The 27,982-nt window shown below is 41.6% G+C and overlaps 1 protein-coding gene across 7 annotated transcripts in view; it reads left to right on the plus strand.

The window, feature by feature from the left end:
• Nucleotides 1–203: 203 nt before the first annotated feature.
• Nucleotides 204–27,982, plus strand: part of trak1a (trafficking protein, kinesin binding 1a) — a 34,243-nt gene continuing 6,464 nt past the window's right edge. The window contains exons 1-13 of one of the 7 annotated variants that reach the window (XM_034612349.1): nucleotides 204–417; nucleotides 8,856–9,050; nucleotides 20,368–20,444; nucleotides 21,750–21,866; nucleotides 22,078–22,178; nucleotides 22,462–22,570; nucleotides 22,941–23,019; nucleotides 23,175–23,305; nucleotides 23,911–23,985; nucleotides 24,681–24,818; nucleotides 25,059–25,135; nucleotides 25,241–25,474; nucleotides 25,837–26,165. In XM_034612349.1, the coding sequence (XP_034468240.1) occupies nucleotides 20,394–20,444; nucleotides 21,750–21,866; nucleotides 22,078–22,178; nucleotides 22,462–22,570; nucleotides 22,941–23,019; nucleotides 23,175–23,305; nucleotides 23,911–23,985; nucleotides 24,681–24,818; nucleotides 25,059–25,135; nucleotides 25,241–25,474; nucleotides 25,837–26,165 (1,441 nt within the window). In that variant the 5' untranslated portion in view covers nucleotides 204–417; nucleotides 8,856–9,050; nucleotides 20,368–20,393. Of the gene's footprint in view, nucleotides 418–2,790; nucleotides 2,917–5,523; nucleotides 5,726–8,855; nucleotides 9,051–12,079; nucleotides 13,091–15,847; nucleotides 16,667–20,367; nucleotides 20,445–21,749; nucleotides 21,867–22,077; nucleotides 22,179–22,461; nucleotides 22,571–22,940; nucleotides 23,020–23,174; nucleotides 23,306–23,910; nucleotides 23,986–24,680; nucleotides 24,819–25,058; nucleotides 25,136–25,240; nucleotides 25,475–25,836; nucleotides 26,166–27,982 lie in introns of those variants that run through there. The other 6 variants (XM_034612348.1, XM_034612346.1, XM_034612347.1 and 3 more) reach the window with 6 other exon arrangements.

Raw genomic sequence — 27,982 nt, forward strand, 5'->3', positions numbered from 1 at the left:
CCTGCAGGTATTCATTGAAAAGCTTCTGTAAAGCCAAGTGCATTGTTCTGGTTCTGCACCCGGCGCAACCTGTCCCGTGCTGGTGAGACACTTCAAGTCCAATAATGCACTCAGGAAGAATCTAGTTTGTCCCATTTTACTTTTGGCAAGTCCAACTTTAGTCCATGGCTGGTCCCACCTTAAATCGGTAACCACTCGGCGTCAAGCTGGACCCGAAGACTCCTCCTCCCCACACCTGCTCCTGCTCCACTGCCCCACCCCCTAATCTGTCTTTGGACCACATATGCACGTGTCATCTCTACAACCCACGGCTCCCATTGGCAAGTGAGGTGGAGGAGTATGTCAGTGAGATTGAGAGTCTACCGGCTGCACTCCAGGAGTTCGCGGCCGCCTACAGAGATGCAGAGACCATTACAGGTAATGTTGCGTGCATGTGTTAAAACCATATGTGGACAATTGCACTGGAATCCATAAGTCTTTGCACGACCATACCATCAAATTCTAAAGATGATTTCACCCAATTATAAGTTTCCAACAATAACAGACATTAAGCTCTGATGGTTTAGAATAAGATGGGAGGATCATTGCAGGCTGAAGGTGGGGGGGGAGAGAGTGAGAGTGTGTGTGGTGTGTGTAGGTGTGTGTAGCTGTGGTGTAGCTGTGTGTAGCTGTGAGAAACTGTCCCTCTCTGTGACCCCTCTGTCTCATGTCACATCCTGTCAGTGAAGCAGCTCTATGGGTCCTCAGCTCATTGTATAAACCAGCACTGGAACGAGAGAAGGGCTCCCAGTGGACGGTCTCTGTCAACTCTTTCACTCACCCCCCTCCTTTTTCCCCTCTCCACCATCCTCCTCTCCAGGGGAGCAGAGAATCACTAATGTCTTGTCTCCAGTGTTCAGACTTTAGCTCTGCCGTGGCACATCCTCTTTCTTTGCACAGTCTGAATTAGATGCTTCTAACAGCTGATGTGATGTCACAGAAAAGATGAGTGTGTGGCGATGCTAACAGTTTAATCACGCAGCAGCCTTGAATGTCCCATGCCCACATTTTTTGAAAAAAAAACTGATGATGGACAAATCTTTTAGAATCAGCCTCTAAAGTCGTCATACAAGACGGAGCTGAGACTGTAGTAAGACTGTGTGGGCATTAGAATAAGTGCATGAGTCCAGGCTGTCCAGCAAAGTCTCTATCTGATAAGTGCAACCATGCTATGTCTCCACTAAGTGTAATGAGAAACATCTGAATCTGGCCTGGCCACAGTAAGGTGATAAAGATTTCCAAGCACGTGTACAGCGCTTGAATGAAGAGTGAGTTCAGCAGTGATTTGGGTTATGGCAGTTCCTCACTCACACAAATTACAGGAAAAGGTCCTCCCAAACACACACACCCCCCTTGACCCTTAGTTCCTTGTATTGTTTTCAACATAAGGTCCCCTCAGGCAACAATGTTTCTTACCTTGAATACAAACACATACTTGGCCCTGCAGTCCATCCATCCATCTGTTCAACTGTAGTGCAGTGTGGTGATGTACTTAAGTACATTTTTCATGTATCTGTACTTCACATGAGTATATTTATAAAAAAATAAGCCAGAGGTCTATATCTCACATCGTAGGAATGTAAAAAATAAATTTAATTTCTTCATTTCAGTTTTTTTATAATGTAGTTTATGGTTAAACTGTGACATATCAAGACTCAATTTTCTTTGACATGAAGTTTTGATAATGACATTTTATAAATATACAAAAAAAACCCAAATCCATTTAATGGCTGCTACTACTGCATGCCACTAAACCATGCTTATGTAAGCAGATGTTGGACACATGAAAAGGATGTAACACAGTATAGTGCAGTCAGTCTCAGTCGTCCTGCAAAGCGTGTTTGATGCTTATTATGACCAGTTCTGCTCAAACTGTTTCTTTATCTTCATCAAGTGCTAAAAATATATTTAGATTCCACGGTTCCAGAGGCGTTGCTATTTCAGTTTGTTTGACTTTAATGTCGGCCAAAGTCTTGTATTCTCATGTGTAAAGATTTTTATTTGTTGCTGTCAAAGTTTAAATGACAAGAGAAGCTAAACTATTCGGTTGTTGATTTCAAACTGACCAAGAGTGGTTGCATGTTGGTGCAACAGCCAATAGAGCAACACTCGTATTTTGTAAAATCACATGTGGAAATGTCATTCTGTGGTAATATCTGCTGTAGTCACGTGTCTTTAACAGTACAGTCGTTCAGGAGCAGGACTGTGGAGGTGGTTAGGTCAGTGCTGCCATCTGCTGGTATGATAAGAACAGTATAACAAACTTTCTATTCTAAGTTAGTTCTGTAACTGTTCTTCCACCTCATCTTTCTTTATCTCTTTCTGCCTACTTATCGCGCGTGTGTGTGTGTGTGTGTGTGTGTGTGTGTGTGTGTGTGTGTGTGTGTGTGTGTGTGTGTGTGTGTGTGTGTGTGTGTGTGTGTGTGTGTGTGTGTGTGTGTGTGTGTGTGTGTGTGTGTGTGTGTGTGTGCGTGCGTGCTTTCACAAAGTCTGCAGGAAAAATGAACACAAAGAGCTGAATGGAGCAGCTCATTGCCATGGGGGCAGTTCCTGGGCGTAAGGTTGATTCTCCGTGGTTACCAGCCAACGGTGATGTAAAGAGTTGAGTAACTGTGAAATTATGGGATGCTTGGCGAGGAAGAGAGGGATCAGGAACAAACAGGCAGACAGAGAGGAGACAGAGGCAAAGTTATGTAAGTGGACGAGCAGTGCAGAATTCAAACTGCTGAGTCTGCTGCCTGACTCTGATCCAACCGAGGCGTGCTAAAACAGCCATTGTGTTGACTTTGGTTCTTGTTCACTCGTTTCATACGCACAGTCGAGATGCAGCTACGTAACGTGAAACTATGTTGACCTGGCTGTTGGCGTCGCGATAAAGTGAGCAAAACTATTATGTTTGGGTTGGGAAATTCACTTCTGTGTGCTGTTACATCCGTCTGTCAGAGTATTTTACCTTATTTGAAGAGTGTTGTCATTTTGTAGGATTTTAAATGAACTTGCTGTACTTATGAACTACACCTTTGTCATGGATACAGTGTTTTTGTACATGATCCACTGTAGCAACACCAGTAAAGAGACTGGTTAACTGCATCCTCAACAGGCTGATCTGCGTGTGTTTGGTGGTTGAAGACAGTGACACATTTGGCCAGATTAGTTTCACCCTGCAGCACAGAGGCAGAAAAGTAGGCTTGTTTTCTCTCTCTGTTGTGAAAGGTTGTATGACGTCGCGTGTTTACATATCTGTCACAGCCTCATGTCCTGTCATGTCTGGGCCTCCTCCTCACTTGATTGTTTCCAGCCACTACATTTGTGGATGCTACATAACACAGGATATTTAAAAATGTAGCTTTATTTAATTTTAAAGAAATACTTTGTCCATTTATCAGTTTTCTACTGAATACTTCAGTGGCACAGTTTAGTGATATAACATTGTACTAGATCCCGTTCAGACCTGGTATTAACATCCGTCCTGAGTGATCAGATCACAAAAGGTCAGCACTAAGTACCATTTACATTCTCTTCGCTGTGTGAACGTAAATGTTTCCTGGGCCACATATGAAGGACTAACTACTCAGCTGACGTCCTCTGACCCGCTACAGCTTAAACATATTTTCACTTCTCAGTGTGCATACGTTGATTTGTATGTGAACACCATCACACTATCAACACTGATCATCATTTGTTATACTTTTCTTAGATTCTTGAAATCTTTCTTCGGCATTCATTCATTCAGTCCTTCCTGACTCCGCTCACTCTCTTTCTCTATCACTCTCTGGCTTGTGTCGACACACAAACATTGTCATTGGAAAAATCTTGTCATCGCGAACACAAATGACAGTTGTGATGATTTGCATGTAATAACAGGAGACACATGTAGGTGTGAACAGACAAACTTAGCCAGATCGCTTGTGATCGGATCTCTCAGGACAAACCTTGATACCAGGTCTGAGCAGGGCCTTATTTTCTAACTTACTGGTTTTGGATCAGTGTCTCCAACGAGATCAAATGGGCAGCTATCTTGACTGACACCCCCAACAAATCATTGAAATTACATTCAGTAACCTTAACCCAATGTCATGTAATGTGATGGTTCTCCACACGTGCAACTGACCTTTTACTATTTTTGGTTTAAAGCTAGTTTCCCTATGACTGAACATGTGCCACTTCCCTTTCCTTGGACTGGTGCTAATTTGGTGCTAATTCTCCTTATTCAAGCTAACACCTTGGTGAAGACCTGTGCACACACACTGGACTCAGACATTTACAGTGTTAGTGACATCTGAACACCTCAGTACAGCCGTCCTCACGTACACGTCATAGACAGTGATATTTGACCACGTCGACGTACTCTCCTGTATTTCATGTGCGGACGCCCTGTAAGCGGCAGCAGCTTTCAACTGTAGCCCAGTCTATTTCTGAACAGGCCCTAGCTGCAGCTGCATCATAGAAGTATTTGGTTGTATGGAGTGGGTGTGGAAATCATGTGTCTTTTATCATCAAAGGACAGTGATAGTCTAAAAAGCAGAAACCACCAAGAGGCCACCAAGTAGCTGACTTACACAGAGGAGGATGTGATGGGAAATTTGAAAGTACAGCAGATTTTTTTTTTTTTTTCGTCTCCTCACTCACATGTTATTATGGATTGGTTTCATCATACACCAGTAACAAGTTATATTCAGAGGTGTTCCTAAAAACTAATAAAAGCTCTTTTGAATTAAACATTTTGATATTTCTTTCTAAACTTGATGTGACACAGCCTAACCAGTCACGTTTAAAGGAAATTGAGAAACACACTCACAAACACTTGCTTTTTAGACCACTTATTATTCCTCATCTAATTCTTTTGTACACTGGCTTAGGTATACGTTTGCTGCCAGATGTTGGGATCTGTTAGGATTACATGGAAAACACACTGAGTGGAGTTTTGGCAGCTTTTCTTCTGCAGCTTGGCTTGTGTTGTGCAGGCCATGACTATCGCTGTGTGACAGTGTTCAAATCCGCTCAGATGACCTGTTGCTCAGCAGTGAATACTGCTTTAAACTTGCACTTCTACTCTTCAGAATTAAACAGTAGCATAGTCTCATCTGTAATCAGGTCCATGTATCCATGTAAGAGTCTAATATAGAGGAATCTTCTGCCAGAGCAGCTTTAAACATGGATAGGAAAACAGTAGGAACTGCCTGGTATTATCCAAACTGTGTTTACCTAAGAGAGAGAGGGGGAGAGAGAGAGAGACCAGCTGGGTCTGTTGGGAAGAAGAGAGAGGGGGGCAGAGGGAGGTTTGGGCGGTCCATGTGGATTCCATCATTGGCATGTCAGGCATGACGAACCAGTTTGGCTCAAGACTCTCCTCTTCACTCCTCCCTTCCTCTTTTCCCCTCTCTCTCTCTCTCTCTCTCTCTCTCTCTCTCTCTCTCTCTCTCTCTCTCTCTCTCTCTCTCTCTCTCTCTCTCTCTCTCTCTCTCTCTCTCTCTCTCCCTCTTGTTCTCGTGCTCTCTCTGTCGCCTGCATGCAGTGCCGTTCCTCTAAAACTTTTACGCTCCCCCTCTCTTGTTCTTCCTCTCTCTCAGCCCTCCTACTCTCTTTCCTCTCTGTTATTTCTTGCGACCTTGCCGTCTACTGGACCAGTGGAAAATGTGATCGGAGGGCAGGGGAGTCGGCGATTGTCGGGCTTCAGGCACCATGAGTGAGTACACTGCACGGCTTGGTTTTTCTGCCAGTTTCAGCTGGTCACTGGTCATGTTTAAGACCAGTCTGGGTAACACCGGGATAGACTTCTGTCTCTATCTCTCAATCTTCCCTCTGTTGTGTGTTTGTTTTTGTTCGTCAGTGAGTCACTTAGTTGTTACCTCCCTTTTCTCTCCATTGTACTTAAGGAAATATTTAGGGATGTGCCTTTACAAGTTCGGCATTTTTATTTTGTTTAAAAAGTCAGATGAATATACAAGTTCCAGTTTGGTTTGGATTTTAAACTTTGCGGTAAAAGTGTCGTGAAAAGGTTGACTCGGCTCTTCTGCAGCCTGGCAGGATGCAGCCATTCGTCTCGGGAACGGTTGAAAAGTCATATCCATGTGACTCTACAGTCTGACACCAGTAGAGTGAGGGGCTGGTTTGAATTCCGCCCATGTGCTTGTAGACTCTTCTCTCTTCAGTGACCTCATTTACCGTCTCAGTGTAGTGATACTTTACACTAACAGTGTGTGTGCAGTGTTGGGTCATGTGTCGATCAAGTGGAAAAGTTTCCTTTGTTTTGACCAAACAGTTAATGGCTCTGTGTAATTATTCATCAGTGTATTTCCATTAATGTCCTGATCTTTAGGTTGACCCTTGTCTGTGTCCTTTGCACGTGTTGCTCTGTTGATTGCTCAGATTGACAGTGTCACAGTGGCCTATTCTTACATTTGAACTTGAACTTTCTTCCTCTGGTGGCTCCTATAGCTGCTATTAATGTTGGCATGTCCCTGCAGCTTCTTTTCTCTGTGACCGCTGTCCATATTTACATTTGAAAATGTGACTTGAACTCGAACTTTCTAAGTGAAGCAGTCAAAACTTGAAATGTAGCCATCGTATGATTGTTAAATACTTAAGTTCAGTAAAAAAGTACCCCTTAATATGTCACTGCTATACAAAATTGTAAAGACGACCTGTAAGAAATATGATATGATAGTTTATTGTCTCAAACTTGTATCAAAGAACAGCAACAGAGAAAACATCACAAATAGATAAATATTCACTTCAGTCAATGACACTGTTGCCACAGACAGTGTGTTTACTTTGTACTTTGGACAGTCCTGGTTAACATGTTTTGTGCTAAAGACTGATGCAATATAACTCAGAGAAGTTAATACATTCTTTTATGATGCTTCTTTTGATTTGACAGACGGAGATCATAAAACTGAGACTATGATTTTTCTTTACCCATTACAACACACGCACAATGTCCCTTTTTTCTGTCTCCATTGACCTTTTGTCAGAACACTCGGCACGAGGAGTTTGTGCTATTATTATCCTTGTCCACATCCTATCAGTCCTCGTTTTAGGAGCTGTATTGCACAGGTCATATTTCATATCAGTGCAGGAGGAAATCTTGTGAATCAGGAGTCACATCTTCTTCAGAATCAGGTTTGTTTCAATACTATTTGGTTTGATTTAAAGGAGTTCTCAAACAATTTTATAGGTTGATACTTCCTAATGGTCAACTTCACAGTTTATATGGTTGATAGCTTTACCAGTGTACAGATAAAAAACAAACAAAAAAGAGGACAAAATAAAACCTTTTGCTCAAACTTAACAGAGCTGTTGTCTGCTCCAGTGTCTCATGAAAATAGATTATTTATTATTATATAAGAGATTAGATTATATTGTCATGGGATTAAGAACAAGAATATCGTAGAGTCATCACAATATTCTCGGATGCACAAATTAGTAAAAACATTATTTAACGTCATTAAACTCAGTCTAATACTTAATCCTGTGTTGAAACCTCACTGGCTGTGCTCACTGAATGATTCACCAGCTGTTGTGTGTGTGTGTGTGTGTGTGGGTTCCTTCCCTTTTCAGCACAGTCAGTCATTCAGTCTGGATTAGCAAACTGTGAGAGACAGCATTGTTTGAGAGACATAGATGGACAGACGAAGAAAGAGGGACAGACAGCAGATGAGGGCCACAGAGACAGAAATAGAGGAGGACTGTGTCTTCATTCTCATTCCGTCTAACAGCTTCTCTTTTGGACATTTCTGAAGAAAAAGTCACTCAAACCTAAACTCTTTGTGTGAACAGAGAGAATATGCTCTCTTAACATGTGTGTGCGTCTTTTAGTAGCTCACTAAAGTGATGTGTGAGCAGTGAGGCACATAGCCCAAAGCTTAGGTAAGATTATGTAGTTTTCCACTGCAGCACAGATATGTAATGTTGAGTCAGTGGTTTGAAGTAGAAGGCTCTGGACCGGTTTGGTTACCACAAAGGATTACAGTTACTTTACATTGTTACCCAGTCAGAAAAACACTGCTTGAGGTAGTTCATTTTTTACTGTCATCACTAATCCTTTATGTCTCAGCGTCTTTTCTTTATATGCCTTTTCCTTGACAGCAGTGTCTCGAAGTTAGTGCGTTGACTTCCCTTCCAACCGTCCCCACTTGTACATTTAATGTTCCTTTGTCAAATTTATACTGAATCTCTATCAGCTCGCTACACAAAGAGAAGAGAAATAAATTCTGTAAAATTTAACAAAGAATAAAAACAATGTATACAAAGGAAACAAATATGTATTGTGAGGTTTGTGATACTGTTGTATTACTTTTATTGGGTTTTGAGAAAATATGAGTCTAGATAATAGGGGATATATGTGTATATATACATATGTATATCATTTTTATATTTCTCACATCATTGTTGTCATGTATCACTTCATTTGTATTATTTAATACCATCTAAGATGAGCAGTGCAGGTACTAAACTAAGCTACTAATTTAATTTGGTTTACCTGAGGATGCAATTGGACATAAATGAACCTTTCCTGAGTGCTACAAAGAAGTTGTAGCTGGCTAGTTCCTGAGATGGCCACTAGAGAGCATCATGTACTTTCAATTCAAATAAACTGCTGACATGTCTTCTTTGGATTCAGCTGAAAATAGGATTATCCAATCAATTAAAATGACCAGAATTGGCACTGTGCCCATCACCAACCTTGGTCCCCGCTGATGACAACATTGCTTATTTCCACTGCCTATCTGTATTCCAAAATGAGATTTAAGAAAAATAGTATTGCCAAAGAAGAAAACAATTACTGTACAGTGTCTCTCTGTGTTTTTCCTCAGATGTGTGTAACAGTACTGATTTGCCAGAGCTTGAGATCATCAGCTTATTGGAGGAGCAGCTGCCGGTCTACAAGCTGAGGGCTGACACCATCTTCGGCTACGACCAAGATGACTGGCTGCACACGCCACTGGTGGCCCCCGACTCCGCCCTCGAACTGACCACTGAACAGATAGAGGAGACCCTCAAATACTTCTGTAAGTCCATCATATACTGTTCTAATATTAATGGATATGTTGCTGAAATGTTAAAAGCTCAAAACTGAAGTCACACTAGAGACAGAAAAATAGACTTTTAGATTTAACCTTCACGAAACTTTTATTGAACAGTGACATTGAGGATTTAAGATGGAGATGTTTGAGATTCAAGATTCATATTGACCTTGACTGAGCAGCAATCAGAGAGGGAGAAAGGGGGAGAGAGATATGGCCAAATGCCCGTCACAGTGTGGCTGTGACGGCTGGTCATGGTTGCCACAACAAACACACCTGACCGGTCTCTCTCTTACTCTCTGGTGGCTGCTGTTTTGCACTCACTGCTCTGTTGTGTTATTATGCATGTGTCTGATCAAAGTAAAAGTTGTCTTGTGGTTGCCCTCAAGCCACACACGCACTCTCTTGCATTCAAACGCTTCACACAGGCAGGCTTACACGTGCACAGTGCACACACTGCACAAGACACACCAAGGAAACGTAAAGTGTTTTCTTTTTCACAATAAATTATTCAGTTCTAATTCATGTCGGTTTAAAGAGATACTCAGAGTAAAAATAGGATTCTAAAAATAGGCTGAGCATCTTATAAATAGGCTCAACGAAGAATTGTAACTTTACCTCGAGTCCCCATGCCGACATGGACACCTCGGACTTGACATTGATCAGTCAGCCAGGCTAAGAGGCAATGACACGGCCTTGTTACATAAGAAAAATACAGGATATTCTGCTAGGGCTGCTTTACTAAATATACAACATTACTTATGTGCTTTATTGTAACTGTATTAGTTCCAATTCCTTCTCCAGCCCCACTGGAGGCACATTGCTCTTCATTATTGCAGATGGCTCCCCAAGACCAATGCCTGATGAGCAGTGAAGGGGTTATACTGGTTTCATCCTGGTCATAGAGCTGTTTAGTTTGAGCTGTGTTGTGCAGTTTCTCTCCGATGAAATTGTTAACCATACTAACCATCTTAAAGGGTTGTATAGGTCTTAAGCATCAATACGTGTTACCTTCAAATTTCATCTTAACAAGAAGCTCCAGTTGCTGAAACTGCTGAATTAGGCTTTAAGTTAGTGGTTCACGTGCACAACATTATACCATCCAAGTGGTTTATCATTAATTCAAGTGTGTCACCTACTGGTTGAGAAGGATGTTAGAGGAGATGATGACACGGAGGCAGCTGACCAATACAAAACAACCTTCGAGCAGTTCCATGTTGTGACTCAGTCAACAGAGAAGGTCGTTTTCTGGTTGGTAAATGTTCCCAGTCAAGCTATTATGTAGCTAGTGACCATTATTATCAACCATATGAAAAAAATAACAATTAATTTGTAGTTGATATGGTTGAAGAGTCATTTAAAAGAGGTCAGTGGAGAATCTCTACCACAAATATGGGATTTTAGGCTCAACAATAAAGAGGTGAGATCTTTATTTCCTTTTCGATGATTGATCACCTCAGAGGATTATTCAATGTACCACATTTATATAAGGGGGGGGGGGCATCGAGAGGCATTTCAATTTTTATAACATACTTTCGTGGGGCCATACGGAATCATTCTCTCTAATGCAATGGCTGGAACATTAGCAAGATGTGATGATGGAGATGATGATGCTCACAGCTGGTTTTAGCCTAAGCAACTAGCTAAAACAATTCATCAACTTTGGTAGTTCTATAGTTCTTGCAGAGACAGTAATTCCTCCCTCAAATTTAATTTGTATATTTGTATTTTTGTTTTATCTCAGGCCAGAAGAGAAAAACTGAACACTTGTTGTGGTGTCCTTCAGTGTTTTATCAATATCTTGTAACATATCAGCAATCAGCTGTATGACAGCTCTTTGAAACAAACTGACACTTTGGAACAATTTTACTCTATCTGTTTCTAGCAGCCCTGCAGCAACAACAAGGTTCCTTCACAGAAAAATGGAATTTTAGTTTCTTAGTTATTAGCTCCTCACTCACCACAAAACCTGCCTGCGGGACATTGTCTCTGTCAGATTGCGGCCTTGAGAAAGCTGCTTGTTGAGCAACAAACTCCACTGATCAGCATTTTGTCCTTGCTATCTGCTTGCTTCCAGCTGCTATCATGCTGGAGTTGTCCTTTTCATCCTAGTGACCACATGCTTTCAAACTAGGCAAAGTGACTTGTCTTTAAAAGAAAGTTGCTTTTTTTGTTTTGTTTTCATGAATTGTCTCGTGAGTCGTGTCAAATAGTCTCGTATACAGCCGGTAGTTTATTTTATTTTACACAACATAAATATTAAATGCATAAATGAACAGGTAAGAATGTGTGTGTACTATGGTAGAAACCAGTAATGGCTTATATGAAAAACACACCCAAATATAACACAAAATTAAATACAAAGCATACAACATTTTTAATACTGGTTTAAAAAAGAAAATAATGAATATTGGTAATAATACTATTAGTATAGCAGAAAAAACAGAGGTAAATCAGGGGTTCCCCCCACTGATATAGATAGAACTGTTTTTATTGTAATTTTATAGTTTCAAAGCAACTGCAATTTTGCACAAAAAGTATTAGAAACATCTAAGATTTATATATATATATTGACTTTTCATACTACACAACGAGTGTAATTATACTACATGCCTTGTCATGCAGTAATAGCACATGTGGAGCGGTATTGAGCTGATTTAACATCACTGCATCACAGAAGTAAGGTCTGGAGCAGTAATGGCTCTAGTTCTGACTTTATTAGTATAGAAATATCTGCAAGTACATAACATGTAACACAACATGTTACATAACATACATTACAGAAACAAATACCGCTTTTCCTCCTATAAGCATCTGTTTGGCAGTGTGCTGTTAGCCTGTGAGCATTTACATGTGTTGATTAAAACTTGTTCCTTTCATTAGAAGCAGTATCAGGCTGACATTGAATTTAGCTCGTATTGTCTTTGAGATGCAGCATACTTAGCATTTTGCTTTTGCTGAGATCAGACCCCTGCTCTCTGTCTGCCATTCTCTGTGCATGTGTTCGTTTCATCACTCCCCCGATAAAACAGCCAATCACTGAATACCTTTTGTGCTCATTCATTTTTGGGTTAGCCACGTCACCTCTGCCAACGCTACACTAACTCTCCTCTACATGCTGCTCAGCCTCAGGCCTTGGAGTCTGAGCCTGGTTACTATAGCAACGGCACAGAAGGACGAAGTAGAGGAGAGGAGGGATAGATGCTTACATAGGAACGGGGGTGGGAGCAAGCTGGGGATACTGCTCTGCCTGATTGGCTGTTGACGTTCTCTAAACCCGCCCACCCCACTGTGTCATGATTATCATCACTTCTGCTGCAAAACCCGTGACTGCTGCTGCTGCTGCTGCTGCTGCTCGCTCACTCTCTGTACCTCTGTGTTGAGTCATTGTGAAGAGATGTCCATGTGTAGAGGTAGTGCTGTCACTGAGCAAGGACTGTTACAAAAGGGAGGACAATGGTTATAATTTGACCTCAGAAAGACTCGGACAGAGGACATACTGGCGGGAGCAAAAACTGACATGAGGCTCTAAATGGATATGAACAGGATAGAGGATCAAATCTGACTGAAGCTGTGGAGTGACTGAGTCAAACTGATGGACAGAGAAGAGAGAGAGGGATTGAAGAAGGCGGCACAATGACTGTCAGGAATCAGGAATTCCTGATCGACCAAGGACAATAAGATGACAGACAACAAAAATGGCACCAGCACCACAACAAACATGGAGCATCGTAGGCTGACAGTTTGCTGCTAATGAGAGGGGCACAGAGAACATATGACGAGCCTGGGCAGACTCCCACCAACAGTGCCAGCTGGTCACTGCTAAGCATGCTGGGGTAGCAGCACTTGGCACTCACTGACTGACCAGCGGAAGAGATGCTACAGCTAAGTATGCTGGGACATTGGAAAGCATGCAGCTGTGTGTAGATCAGTGAGGATGAAGAGACGAAGCCAGAGCAGAGGCCAGAGGTTTGTCAAGGCAGACTACTATGAACTGGACTGGTACTATGAAGAGTGCACTGATGGTAAGACAACAGTCTGCTACAGTTACATGCACTGACCTGTGAGTCACAGTACTTGAGTAGTGTTGTTGGGACTGTACATATACTTTGATGCTGGGACAGGGAGCTTATCTATTGCAGGATATAATGCTCAGAGTGTACCAAAACAAGACAGGAGCAGCCTAGAGGCTAGGGAGACATTTTTGTATTAGATCCAAATCTCTAGCTATAAAGAAAACTCATTAAGTGTTTTGAGGGTGGCATGAATACTGTATGTCTTGTAGGGCCGGGTGGAATTTTAAACCCTTATTTATTAGCAGAGAATGAAAAAGGCTTGAAACAACGTTGACTTATTTCTTCCTGTTTGTTTCTGTCAAAGACAACCTGCTGGACACTGTAGGTGATGTAACAGGTGTTGTCTCTGTGGCAGCTGAGTCAGTGTGGCTTCCAGAATTAGAGCCAAAGGAGTAGCTTCTATGACTGTGGGTGTACATGTAGGAAGTGCGAGTCGGCACGGTTCTTTTCTGTTGGCTCTGAACCATGCCGCCCTACAGGTCACATATTCCCATGTTAATTGTAAGAATAGATATGTTGAGAAGACTTGGACACAGTGGACACAGAGAAAAAATGGCTTAATATGTCAATGTAACTCTATTGGTTTCAGAGACCAAAACAAAACAGTAGCAAACAAATCAGTATTAAGAGTAACATTTGGCTACAGAGCTTACCCCTATTATCGTAGAATTTTGTGCAGTGCATTTATTTAATGTTCCCCAGCTTGTTACAACACCTTGTTTTTATTGTCTTGCAGCTACAGTGTGTAACTGTGGGAGTTATAGTTCTACAGATTGATCCACACACACACACACACAGCCAGGTGGAGGACCAATGGTGCCTGGCCATGTGACATGTTATAGCAGTGGTAGGTTTATTGCCAGCCTCCCTCCCTCCTCCCTCTCCACACCTTTCTATCATTTTCTCTCTCTCCCGTCTTGTCTTGGTTTTGTTGTCACATGTGATGCAGCTTGTTATGATCCATGTCTCGATGATCTATGAAACTTAGCTATCGCCTGCAATAATTGATTTTCATTTGGTTGAATTTTGATTTTAATGTGAAGGTCTGGTGGATGGAGAAAAACAGTGTGATCTTTGAGTTGTTATGTGAACCTTATTATCAGGCATGCTCAGTAGAAAGAGTTACATAATCGTTTGAGACGGCTCAGCACCTCCTCAGTGTGAAGCTGTGCAGCTACAACATCTGCAATGTTATTCAGCCCTGGTTGCCAGTTCAGGTTTGATTTCCAGTCTGTTGGTAATTGGACTGTTTTAGAGATAAGTGTGTCCTGCTAGACACTGACGACAGGTTTTTCTGTGCTTGATGCCAAACTGATCAAACACAAAATGAAGAGGGGTGTGAAGGATCTCTGATACAGCCTCTCGTGGAGTGTAGAGGCAGAAATAGAAAGCAGCTGCCTGGTTGGCTTTTTTCTGATGTGGAAGTAGGTTGTGCTTATATTTAGCCCAGTGATTTGCATGCCGCTCGTAGCCACTCTTGTCAATAGCGGAATGCCAAATATTCTCTGGCACTTTTGGAAAACCTTCAAAACAAATGGCTGGTTGGGCAGAGGGTCACCAGGACAGAGGTCTGGGGCTGGGAAACAAGGCAGACTATTCTTTCAGTGCGGATGTGACAGGGTGGAGGGATGGTGACAGGGTGGAGGGATGGTTGCAGGAAAAAGAATAAAGCTGGGACCCAAAACATGGACTTTTGCTTCAGCATTTAAGTTTGGATGATGTTTTTTGTACTGCAAACCTGATATGTGTTTGTTTCCAAGTCTATATAGGTTTAAATATGTAATATTGTCCCCTTATATCTTGAGTTGTCAAACATATCATTGGAGGATAGAAGGTCAATGTCTATTGCTGCTTTGTTTGTCATGCTGCTGCAGTCGTTGAGTCAAAGGAAACAGTGAGGAGACGGCAGGGATACAAGTTGAGAGATGTTTTTATTTCAAAACCACGAACTACATAAGTATGTCAATAGAAATTTGATAGGCCAGTGAGGTGAAAAGACTGAGGTTGTATAAAATGGGGGAAAAAAACAAGTGGAGTGCAAAGAGTGAATGTGACCAGAAAAGCAATGGGAGTTGGGAAACACTGCTCTGAAGCACCGAGGTTTTTTTTGTCCGGGACTCTTTTGTTGCGTCCATACAACCATTGAGTGGAGTTACTCAAGCATGCAGGACAGTACTGAGCTGGCATCAGTTTTCAACACTAATTGCAGTAATTATAACAGTTGAGCAGTGACTAATGGGCAGAAGGTTTGACTGCTTGAATGTGGCCAGTATGAATTTATGTAGGATCGCAGCAAAAAGGTCTTCAGCTCAATTGGACATGTGTCAAATTGAATTTGTATGTAAAAATAAACAAAAATAAATAAATGAGTATTTGCAGAAATAAACAAGTTATGAATGCAATATAATTCATAGTGTCTCTCTATTCTGATACCATAAGTTTTTGTTTCTAACTAAAGTATAGTAGAAACTAAGATGTTAACAACGTCTAAAAAACACAACAAACAACCAACAATTACCATAACCACTACTTAAATACTGTACGTGTCTACTATCCTTTCACCTGTGAAGGTTTGACAGTGTTTGGCCCCACCCTGGAAACAGGTGCACATGTCTATTGTTGTTTGCTCTGCCCTGTCACCATAGAGGCTGAACAGATTGTACCAAGGTATTTTCTCTGGAGGGGGGTGACACATGAAGGACTTTCTTCTCTATGGACTTACTCACCTGAGTAACAGGTGTGTCACTTAGCAGCTTGTGTTGGTGCACGTCTGAACCATTTCAAGCCCGTTAAACAGAAAAGGCTGAAAGGGATGATCAGTTGAGGATTACAGGTATAAAGAGAAGTATTACAGATTTTTTTTTCTGTTGGGTTAAATCCATTTAACCTATTTTTTTTGACTTTTTAAGTGTTTATGAAAAGCTTCCAGTGTATGTGTTCGTTCACCCCCCCGTCTGTGGTAAAGTAGAGCAGGCCATTCACTGACCAGTCACAGAGAAGAAGGGGAGGAGTCGGGGGATTTATCTGTTCACAGAGCTACCACAGGGGACAAATGATACACACACTTTAAGAAACATACGCAGCAGACACAACAGAAAAAGGAACACATTACATACACTATCCACACTTTATCTCCACATTCAAACAAGCTAGATAGTCATGTACTTTCAAATCTAGGCACACCCACAGTAGCTATTGATTTTAAGATATAAAAACAAACACCCTTAGGTGGACACAGCACAGGTAGGAGCCATGGCTTTGCACCAGCAGGTTTTGTGGTTTACTGGTTAGCCGTCGGGCCAGAGCGAGGGATGGCACTGCTCACATCTGCTGAGGACGACCTGGAGAATTCCTACCAGGAGGATGAGGATTATGGTTGTCTGCCCAGTCGTGGGAGTACAGAGCAGGATGAGGAAGAGGAGAATGTGGAACAGGAAGAGCAGTATGTCTGTCTTCCCAGTTGTGGAAGTACAGAGCAGGAGGAGGAAGAGGAGATGGATGAAGAGCAACAAGTTCTGTGTGAAGGTAGATGGTCATCTTTGATTCTGGGCAACATCTCTGATGTGCACATCATTTTCTTGGTTCTAGTCCTGCACAGTGTATCTGACCTCTCATCATTCTTAAATCATTTGTTTTGAAGCGTTCTGAAAACTGAAAGGGATTATTGGATAAACAGTTTGAAGAGTATCATGTCTCCTGTGGCTTTATCCTGCAGGTGCAGTCCTTCATGTTTGTGTTGGATCTGGTCTCAGCACAGTGTGGTTCATTTGACTCAGGGTCTGATGTGTTCAAATATCGGTTTGGCCATTTATTCCAGATTGTGTATTAAGTGCCAGCATGCGCCAGTTTTCACTTAAGATATTAGAGAAATACACCTGACATATTGTCTTGCAGGTAATGGATGACTGCTGTCATTTGATTCACTGAAATAAACAGCTAAAATGAGCTTTTATCACGACCATGACTGGTTACTCTGTGTTCTGTATTTGAGAATGCACATCAGAAGTATTTGGAGCAATGCATGAGACTCTTGTCTCCACTTACTGTGGAATAAACCTGTTTTATAGTGGCAATCAAGATGAATTCAACCCAGGTCCAATAAAGAAGCAGTACTCAATTCCACAGATGTTGTTGGGGAGAGGTTTAGACCTAACAAGGTGTCATTTTCCTTTCAGTCCAGTGTTGGTGACGGTTGTCTTTGAACCTGTGTGTTGTCTGTTGCCCAGTAGCAGTCAGGATTATTAGACTGTTAGGTTGTCTGTTATATCCAGACCTCTGGTTCACTTAGCCCCCCTGCTGCGAAGCAGACTGACAGAAATGAGTCTGCTAATGGATTCACATTGAGGTTTAATTGCATTTTAATTAAAAACTCTCTTTTTCAAGCTCTGAGGCAGGTGATAACTGTTGTGACCATGATTCAAAGACGAACATTTTTATCATCTTGTCCTCCATGTGACTAAGAAGGAGAGGGAGCGTCTGTCTAAAGTTACCTGCTCTCAATATAAAACTAAGAAAACATCCTGATCATCTTCCAGCATTAGGTTACACCTCCTCCTACAACACTGCTGGTGTGTTTCCTTCACCGCCTGATAAAGTAAATCATTAAAGAAATTAATCTCGGCTCTCACTAAAAGACCAGGAAATTCTTCTGTTTTATTCTTGGTGTTGTTGAGTTGCTGTCTGGCAGAGATCCCAGAACCCAGTTATCATATTCTATTCAACCTTGTCTGTGATTCCACAGTGCTGCCTCCCTCTCAAACTGTATACTATCACTAGATTGTGCTGATGGAAGTTAGCCTGCTTACCATGTGTGCATATATATATATATGTACTTTTATTAATCCCTTTTTTGTGTGTTTTTATGAATCACCTACCGTAATAGACTGAATAGGGTGGGGTGAAATAAATCAGCATGTTTTTCAATAGAAAGCAAACTCTCAGACGCAAAGTATGACAGGATACCAGGCTGTACCTTGTGCTATCAAGTATACAATCTCATTTTAGGCCCGATAGCAAGATAAAAGTTTTTGAGAAATAAACGCTTAGGTCTGATCAAAGTCCTTAGACTATGAAAACTGCTATTTAAGCCAGTATACCAGCAAACCTTATCAAGCTTGTACACATAATATGCTGTACATAAATAGCAGCAGGATAGTAATGATAATAATTACAATAATAAAAAACTTTATTTCTATAAGGAGTTTGAGCATTGTTAACATGTTTTATCATGTTGTTGTTACCATGTAGCTCAAATCACTCAAACTTTACTCACCTCAGTTCAACTTAATGACAACAAAATCCTGAACCACGTTGGAAACCATAGAGTTAAATGCCTCTGAAACTGCTCAGTAGCATGAACACCTTTTCCCCTTTTGGTTTGAAAAGTGTGTGTTTTTTAATAATGGATGATAATGATGTGGAATGTTCTTAACTAAAGCACAGGCAGCTGAGGTCTTGTGTCTTTGTTTTTAGCAGCCATGCACTTCCTGTGATGAGTGAGGATCTGATAATAAGCTTTATTTGAATTCGGCAGCTCTATTTTGCATTCTGAGGCCTCGTAGTTAGCAGCATGACATTTCCTCTCTTCTAAACCAGACTACATTTTAATTCAGTGAAAACTGAAATAGTCAAATTGTTCTGTGTTGTAATGGCATCTCACTGAGACTCCTGGCACATAACATATGACACATAAAGATGATGAAATAAAAACATCCTACACCTTCTTATTTACCCCTGTGTGAATGTGACTCTGTAAGCACGTTGTAAACTTTTTACTCAAAAAAAATTCTAATGAACCAATGACCACATTATGATGAAGTGATGTATCATAATGTGATGTTACTGAGATCCTGTTTGAATTGACCTCTGGACTGAAAGTTAATTTTGAGCAGCTCACAATGAACTTGTTCTGATGTAGCAGGAACAGCAGCGCTGGGGTGTGGCCCTACACACATCAATAAATGTAAAGTAGAGTTGGGTTATCAGTTGACAACATTGACTGCAGTCCACCTCATTTTTTATCAGTGAAGGTGGAGTAAATATTAGAAACACCCGAGTGTTTGTTTGAAACTAGGCGTTCGGTCAAATATCAGTCAATTTCCTGCTCTGCATCATATTTTAGATACTGCAGGTGTAGATAGAAAATAGATTTTCAACAATAACTCAATACTCAATTTAGTAGCCCACAAAAGGAACAAATTAAACACATTTAGCAACATATTCTCACCTATTATAGAAAACGTGTAGAAAGTTGACTGACTGATTTCGACATGAGACATGCAATCAGAGTGTCGAATACTGTAGAAGAAGTGAAGCTGCTCCTATGCAACTGGCCTGTGCCTGGAATACTGTACATTTTATACAGTAACACATTTAATACATGGTGTACTGTCATGCTTTCTCACTGAGTGCACACAGTCATCTTTTTTATCCTTTGAGGGTTGTGGGGGGCAGATCTGTCATTGGGGCAGGATGCACCCTGGACAGCTCAGTGCCATTTTCGCACGGCCAACATATAGAAACTAACCATTCACACTCTCACCTATGGACAATTTAGAGTCTACAATTGACCTAACCCCACTCTAGGTCAAGCCCTATGACAGACCCATCTCTCTAGTTCTCTGCCTGTCTCTGGCCTGCCCCTCCTTCTCTTGCCACCTGGAGTCCATCTCAGCTTTAGGGATCCTATCAGTGGACATCCTCTGGACATGACCGAGCCATCTGATCCCTGCATCTTGATATCTAGGGACATGCTCCTACAGTCTGTCCTCTTTTGCAGGTCCTCATTGGATATTTTCTTTGGCCATTAGATCACATTGACTTTGTTCATGACTTTCTGTACCACCCTCCACACACTCAGAGACATAAGAGTACACACTCAACATTGCGGTTTATAGTCTAATCTTTGTGTTGGTGCTGTACAGGACTGGACTTCCAGATGTTCTGGAGTCGACTGTTAGCACCTCTTGCCTTGTTGAGCAAGGCCTTGCTGTCCTTATGGGCAGCGTTGGCACTGCTTATTAGGCTACCGAAATATGCCTCACTATCGACGGTAATTAGTAGGTCAACTGGTGTAGGAAGCCGGAATACCCGGTGAAAGCCATGCAGACACGGGGCAGAGAGAATGCCCGGCCAAGCCGCTGTGAGGTGAACAGTGCTAACCCCTGCACCACCATGCCGCCCTGTCTGACTCATAAAGACTTTTCTTTGTCTCTGTGTCTGTGCAGTGTTGTGTGCTGACAGAGTGGGCCAGATGACGAAGACCTACAGCGACATTGACGCTGTCACTCGACTGCTGGAAGAGGTAAGATCATGTCCAGTGAAATCAAAAGTAGAAAAACATAAAGGACTATGGTTTAGGCAGATGCACTGTGATGTAATAATGTGGTCTGAACACAGGTTGTTTTATGAGGTTCATGATGAAGGAAGTTTGATAGAATGACATCACCAGCAGCTGATATTCAAATGTGACTGATTCAAATCGGCTGCTCAGTGAACCTCAGACTGAGGAGCAGCAGGAAGTTGCTTCCTCATAAATTAAAGCTGTAAAGTTAGATCAATGCCATTATTGAATGAACCATGGAATTCATCTGTTGACTTTACATGGTTTGTTACCATCAACACACAGACCAGACAAATGTTTTCACTATGCAAGAGCTAATTGTACTTATCTTCATTAGTGTGAACAGTTCACTTCCTATGAATTTCCAAGTATGGTTTAGGGTTAATTTTTCCTAATGATCGTCCTTGTTGAGTGAAGTTTGGACATTTTGTTGTTTCACTGTTGTGTAATTCTTCCTTCCTCCTTATCCCTCCATTTTACACTTGCTTCTGTTTTACGGTTGCATGTCCTTCACATACATTTATTCCAAGAGGACGAACACCACTGCCTTCATTAAATTGCATTTTTATCCTGAGAATAGTACGACTTTATTCTTGAAAGCTCCAATTGTTTGTGTGAAGACAGAATAAAGTCTCAATATTCTAAGAATAAAATCATAATATTGTGAGAATAAAGTCGTAATATCATGAGAATAATGTAGTAATATATATAAAGACATAATTTTAGTGGAAAAAAAGTCAATGTTTCGGCGGGAAAAAAAAAAGGGATCAAGGAGAACTCGTGCTCGCCGGAGTTTCACTTCTTACTACTCCCAAACATTTCCTCCTCAACAGAAGAGGTGCTTTCCTTTAAGTCTGTGTGGGTCTTTCTTCTAAATAGTTTGTTGCTCAGTCTTTTCAAAGTCCTGATACTTATTGTTATTTGTGAAACCTACACCAAAGTATAACTTAACAAGATGCTCGACATTCCTTATTTCAATGCAGACAAAGGGCAGATTTGATGATATTCCGCCTCTAATGTGACACGCAGCCTAAAATTATTATTTATCTTTATTCTCTTGATATTGTGAATTTAGTCTCGTAATATTCTTCTTTTATTATCTTCAAATTGTGAATTTATTCCCTTAATGTTATGAACTTATTTTAACATGACTTTTTTCTCACAATATTATGAATTTATTCTTGAAATCTCAGACTTTTTTTCTGCTTTGAGTGGCCCTAATACTCAAGGTCATAATTCTTCTGTTTTAACATTGACTGCGTGCAGAAAGAGCGTGACCTGGAGTTAGCTGCACGTATCGGACAGTCGCTGCTGAAGAAAAACAAAGCCCTCAGTGAGAGAAACGAGCTGCTGGAGGAGCAAGTAGAGCACATACGAGAGGAGGTACACAGTGACAGTGTTTGTGTGTTCATGTTTGCCTCGGTATGTGATCGATCAAATGCCACAGTGTAGTGTTTGGACAATGTCTTTACGTATATGAATATATCAGGCATTTTATAGAAACATTGAAACAACATTGCGCTGTATAGCATTAGCACTGTAACCATCTCTTATATCTCTATCGACGTGTCTACTTCTGTTTTTCCACACACAGGTGTCTCAGCTGCGTCACGACCTGTCCATGAAAGATGAGCTGTTACAGTTCTATGCCAGCGCTGCCGAGGAGAGCGAGGGAGAGTCCACCACCTCCACACCGTACGTTATGTCTCCTTACATCCTCAGCTTACATCACATTTCCTCCTCTCTCCTCCTGGATAGAATATTATGCAACAAGGTTACACAACTGTCTTCAAATCTAATGCAAACAAACACGTAAAAACATTTCAAGCTTTGATAAACTGTGTAAAAATCAAGTGTGTAAATTGTAACTGTGGCGTCTAGTAAACCAATACAAATACAGCTCAACTCTCAAGTGTGTGTGTGTGTGTGTGTGTGTGTGTGTGTGTGTGTGTGTGTGTGTGTGTGTGTGTGTTTCCAGTGTGCATCCCACTGAAACCACTGTTCCTACTCCAACATTTTTCCCCCTGGACTCCCTGCAGAAGAAACTCAAAGATCTGGAGGAGGAAAACAAATCGTTGCGATCTGAGGTACAAAAACATTTGATGATTTCTATAAATTGTTGACTGTTTTCTCATTATAAACCTATGTTAATATATTTGTTAGTATATTTTTTACTTATCAACGTACAATCGAACAGAAATATTGCTTGCAAAAATTCTCTGTAGAAGTGGAACACCAAACCAAGAATAATGAGCATCATAATCTGATCCGTCACATTTTAAATTAGGAAGACAAACTTTTAATGTATACTAAATAAATATAATCTCAATGTGTTTGTTTTAATTAGAAAGTTTAACATTTAGCATTTGTGGTTGGTTTAGGAGAAGTTACTGACTGACTGATAATGTCCACAGTGTGTGGTACTGATCAGTAATGTCTGTTTATTCTTCTCTGCAGGCCAATCATTTGGAGACAGAAACCATCTCCTACGAGGAGAAGGAGCAACAACTTGTCAATGACTGTGTCAAAGAACTACGTGAGTATTTGACTCACAGCAGCTGTACACTGGTCACTGGGGACTCTTCAGTGGTGTGAATCACTCCCCCGCTCTCTCTGAGGCAGTGAGGCAGTAAAGATGCAGCTGTATTGGCAGGTTCTCCGTTTCGCTGAGTCATCTGCTCTCGCTCCCAGGTGATGCCAACCTGCAGATTTCCTCTCTGGCCGAAGATCTGGCCAGGAAGTCTGAAGACGCCTCCAGACAGCAGGAGGAGATCACACACCTCCTCTCCCAGATAGTAGACCTCCAGAAGAAGGCCAAGCTGGTATGAAAACCCCCGACATCTCTTATATTGTTGATACTAGTGCAGTGGCTGTTCTAAACCTGCCTGTGTGTTTGGCCTGTGGTGATGCTGGGTGCAGCTTTCTTTCTGAAACTGTAAACGTGACCTGCAGTGATTGAGTAAAGACCTGCTGCTGGACTCAATCCACAGAGGCCTGAAGCTGTGCCACCGCTGCTGCAGAGAGCTGTTCCCCTGTTTATTTTAAGTCCGGTGAAGCTCTACTCAGTACACAGAACACGACCTGGCGAATCCTTGCTGAGTTCCACCATTGCTACAGAGCGTTGAGCCCTCTTAATTCAAAGTTAATTAATATTGAACGTTTTCACATGTGAGCCACACTGTACTTCCATGGGCCTTTAACAACACACATGCCAAGTGTGAAGCCACGAGATGTGTAGGGCACATACAGACAGAGATTTCTGGAATTATTAGATTAGATAAATGTACTGATGAAGTTACATATCTACTGTTAGGAAGACGGGAATATGTAGCATTAGTAATTCTAAATGTGTCTCATTTATGCATGAGACTGTATATTTAAGCTTCAGTATTTTTCATAGCTGTTTCTTTTGTGGCTGTATGTACAGTATGCTGTGGAGAACGAGGAGCTGACTCTGCACTTGGGAGCAGCCAAAGATGCCCAGCGACAACTCACTGCTGAGGTAAGGCAAACTGCAACCTGCTGACTCTGACTTCATTCTTGTGGCAGCCTCCACCAACACGCGCTAATCCAGATTGGACACATTTTTGACCTTCAACAATAACACTGCATTTCTGGGGTTCGGTTCAGACGTTTTCAGACATGAACTCTGGAGAATGTCCCTACAGTGGGGTCCGGACTTTCTCTGGTGTTTGCTTTTCGCATATGTACAGTAGAACACAGCAGGGGATTCTGGGATCTAACAACTCAGGAATCTCTGGAGCGTGACAGATGGCGCAGCATGCAGGAGGCAGTGCATTGACACCAGCATCGGCTCATATCACCAAACGCTCTCCCATGTTATTGTCTTTCTAAGTTGACATCTTGTCTCCCTCTATTGCGTGTATGACACAGCTTTTTCATTTTTTTTCCTTTCAGTATTGCATCTGACACGTTTTTTAAAATGTCATCAATGTGCCCACTCGCTCACGGTGAATCCCCCCCCCCCCTGCTGTATTCTCACATGGGCTCACTCTGACATTATCCAAGGTTTTTCCTTCGGGGCTAACAAGACAAACTCAAATGTCGCCTTCTCACATACAGCCCCTCCAGATAATTTCAGGAGTACAGTGCATTTCTGAAAGCAGCTTATATGAACAATACTTGAGCTTGTTGTAACACCAAGACGTCACTATCTCCTGCGTTTCCCTCCTTCAGCTGCAGGAGTTACAAGATAAGTATGCAGAGTGTATGGAGATGCTCCACGAAGCTCAGGAGGAACTGAAGAACCTGAGGAATAAAAATCTACCGCTCAACACACAGAGGCGGTTCCACTCTCTGGGATTGTTCGCGATGGTGAGTGATGGAGCAGATGGTGGCGGGAGGAGGGGCTGAAGGTCGCATCAGGGAAGCTTCATTCCTTAAAATTTGTGCAACCCTGCGTTGTTTTTGGTCTTGTCATTAGAAGGTTAACACAGTAAACCTATGAGCCAGTACTCTCACTAGAGTTCCATAGTAAGCTATACTAGTTTTGTTATTCATTAACTTGTCTGTGGGATTTTGGGTCATTGTAAATTTACTTCTTTCTTCCTCCAGGATTCTCTGGCAGCAGAAATCGAGGGCACCATGAGGAAGGAACTTCAGATGGATGATCCAGACGTAGAAGAGCAGAGGTAAATCCAGTTTTAAAAACCTGCCTCACTTTAAACAAACTTAAACTTAAAAATGACGGCCTTTCATCTATCGTTTTGATATTTAATGTCACTATGTCTCTCCAGACTGCAACCGAAGCGTGTGTTCCAGACAGTGAAAAACCTCAACATAATGCGTCAGCAGCGTTCATCGCTAGCCCCCTCCCCGCACAACATCCCGGGATCCAATCGGACGTCGTGCTTGACCTCGGGCCGCTCCAGCAGGGTGGGCACACCAAACTCCATTTACGGTGGCGAGACGGGAAGTGGGATCATCCTGGACAACAGGACAAGCAGTATCCTGGAGGGTCCAGATGACGGGTACGTACAGTTTGACACTGCAACACATTTTAGATTTTTTTGATTTGTTTGTTTCGTTTTTACATTTTATTTCCCGTTTTGTCTCAAGTAACCAAGGGGAAGCCACTCACTACATCAGAACTTTGATTTGTTTCTGTGTTTGTTGGTAACCTTGGTGTTTGTTGATGTGTTTCTATGGTTTATGTTAGGATAGACTAGAGTTACTTGAAACCAAGTAACTAAGTTTCAGATTTCAGCCGTTAGCTCCAGCCTTTTATCGTCTGTCAACACAAGTTTACTGGGTTTTACAAAATAAAACAGGTGCACAAAGTACTTTTAAAACTTTTCACTGAAACTTAATTCCAATTTTTCTCCTGCTTCAGGTTGGAGGACTCGAACAAGCGCCCCCCTGGCACCCCAGGGACCCCAGGCAGCAGGGACCTGCAGGCGGCCCTGCGGCGTCTGTCCCTCCGCCGCGACAACTACTTCTCAGAAAAACGTTTCTTAGATGCGGAGAGGGAGAGAAAGCTGGCCTACCTGTCCAAAGAGGATGAAAAAGGAGGTGGGGAGAGTAGCGGAGGCCCAGGGTCCCCAACTGAAAGCCTGCTGTCCATGTGCTCGCATCCCTCCATTGGAAGTGTCTGGTCGGGATACTCATTCACGGCAAGATCCTACCTGCCGGAGAAGTTGCAGATCGTAAAACCGCTAGAAGGTGATGATTCCTCTCAGAGTCACAGAAACCGTAGTGAAAAAGTGAATCCAAATGACAATGGTCAGAAAGCCTTGCACGACAAAAAGAATCAAACCCAGAGTATGGCACAGAATTCAAATTGTGTTCCTCCTCAAAGTTATACACAGATCCATCCACCACAAACTCACAACCAAAATCGGGCCATTCAGAAGCAGCAACAGAATCAATATGTGATTTTTCATAAAGGCCGTCAGTCCAAAATCTTTCTGAGTGCCACTCAGGATCGTACAACGCTGCGTAAGAGCTCCAGTTTGCTGGAGCTGAGCAGCATGTCGAGCTCCCAGTCTCCCCTCAGGGCCCCACTGGCGTTAGTCACAGGCCTGCTGGAGGCGTTAGAGCAACAGGGAGGCAGTCTGAATCGCCAGCACTCGTTTTACTTCAGGCATACACAACCACGCTGCTGGTTTGAATTATAGAATGATAGACAGCCTGCTCTGTGCTGCTGGTTTGACACGTATAGTTTGTTAAAAAGTTATATTTTACAAGTTTTTTATCGTAAATAAAAGTAGATTTAAGTGGGTTAATCTCACATTTTACAAATTCAACAGGTATGAAAGAACACACCGTAGAGGGTTGTGCATTGCATAAAATGAATGTACGTTAACCGGGTTTCCTGTTGTTAAGGTGAGCACTTTACACTACATTCGCAGTATGTGATATTTCAAATGGCACTTAATGTATTTTTAGTTTTTTTGTTTGTGCCTTAATTTTATAGAGGACCTTTTATTATCCACAGTTATTTATTTTCATACTTTTTGGGTTGTTGGGTTTGTTTGACTTCTTATTATACTAGCTGTCGGATGAAGATATTTCCCTTAATTGCACAAATGCAATATTTGGCCTTTAAAGTGTTCATCACTTTTTCAAAATCATGTCCACTTGCGAATGGGAGAAAACGTTTTTTGTCCTGTTTTGTTGCACCACCTAGTGTTCAAACTGTGAAAATAGTCTAAACACTGTTTTATTTGTCAAGACAAATAATTAATGTAAGTTTGAAGTATAAAAACTTCTGAGTTATTATACAACTAATCATTCTGGCTGTTGTCAGACGACTCTGACTATCCCTTAAAATTCAACATCAAAGAAGTATAAAATACACTTTAGTACTGTTAGTGTACAGTATCAAGACCAATCCACAGACTTCATCATACCTGACTTTGCTGTATTTACTGTCCTTTCACTCTTCTTTTATTCACCTTCTCTGGTTATTCATTTTGTGTTTGTCTTTTTCTTTACACTTTCATGTCATTTTCTGCTCAACTTGTCTGTTTTCTTGGGTGACTGTTTCTTGAATAAAACCATACTAATTTTCTCATCTTCCCTTTTCTCCTTTCTTTTGTGTTGCTGTACTCACATCTCTGGAAGAATCTGTGTGCATGACATGAGGAAACAACAACCACTGAAACCACTTTACTCAATGCAAAGACACTTCAGTATTTATACTGTAGAATGATGTCATCACCACAGTGTGTGCATGTGTCTGTACTATCAGCTTGTGTGTGTATGTTTCTGTTTTTATACAGTAAACAGCTGAACTTTATGTTTACTGTAAACATAGCAATGACATTTACTGAAAAGACAATATGACAAAATACAGTGTAGTGATCTTCTATGTTTAGCATATGACACTGTTACAAGATGAAAAGTTTAATGCAGTTAACTGAGACATGGTCGAGGGAAACTGATGCGACTCAGGTTGGAAACATTATCAAGTTCACTGAAGCAGTGTATGATAGCAGTCTCCCTTCCACTGTATGTAAGTCATTCTCTTAGTCTTT

The sequence above is a fragment of the Hippoglossus hippoglossus genome, chromosome 16 (assembly GCF_009819705.1).
Source record: "Hippoglossus hippoglossus isolate fHipHip1 chromosome 16, fHipHip1.pri, whole genome shotgun sequence".
Lineage (NCBI taxonomy): Eukaryota > Metazoa > Chordata > Actinopteri > Pleuronectiformes > Pleuronectidae > Hippoglossus > Hippoglossus hippoglossus.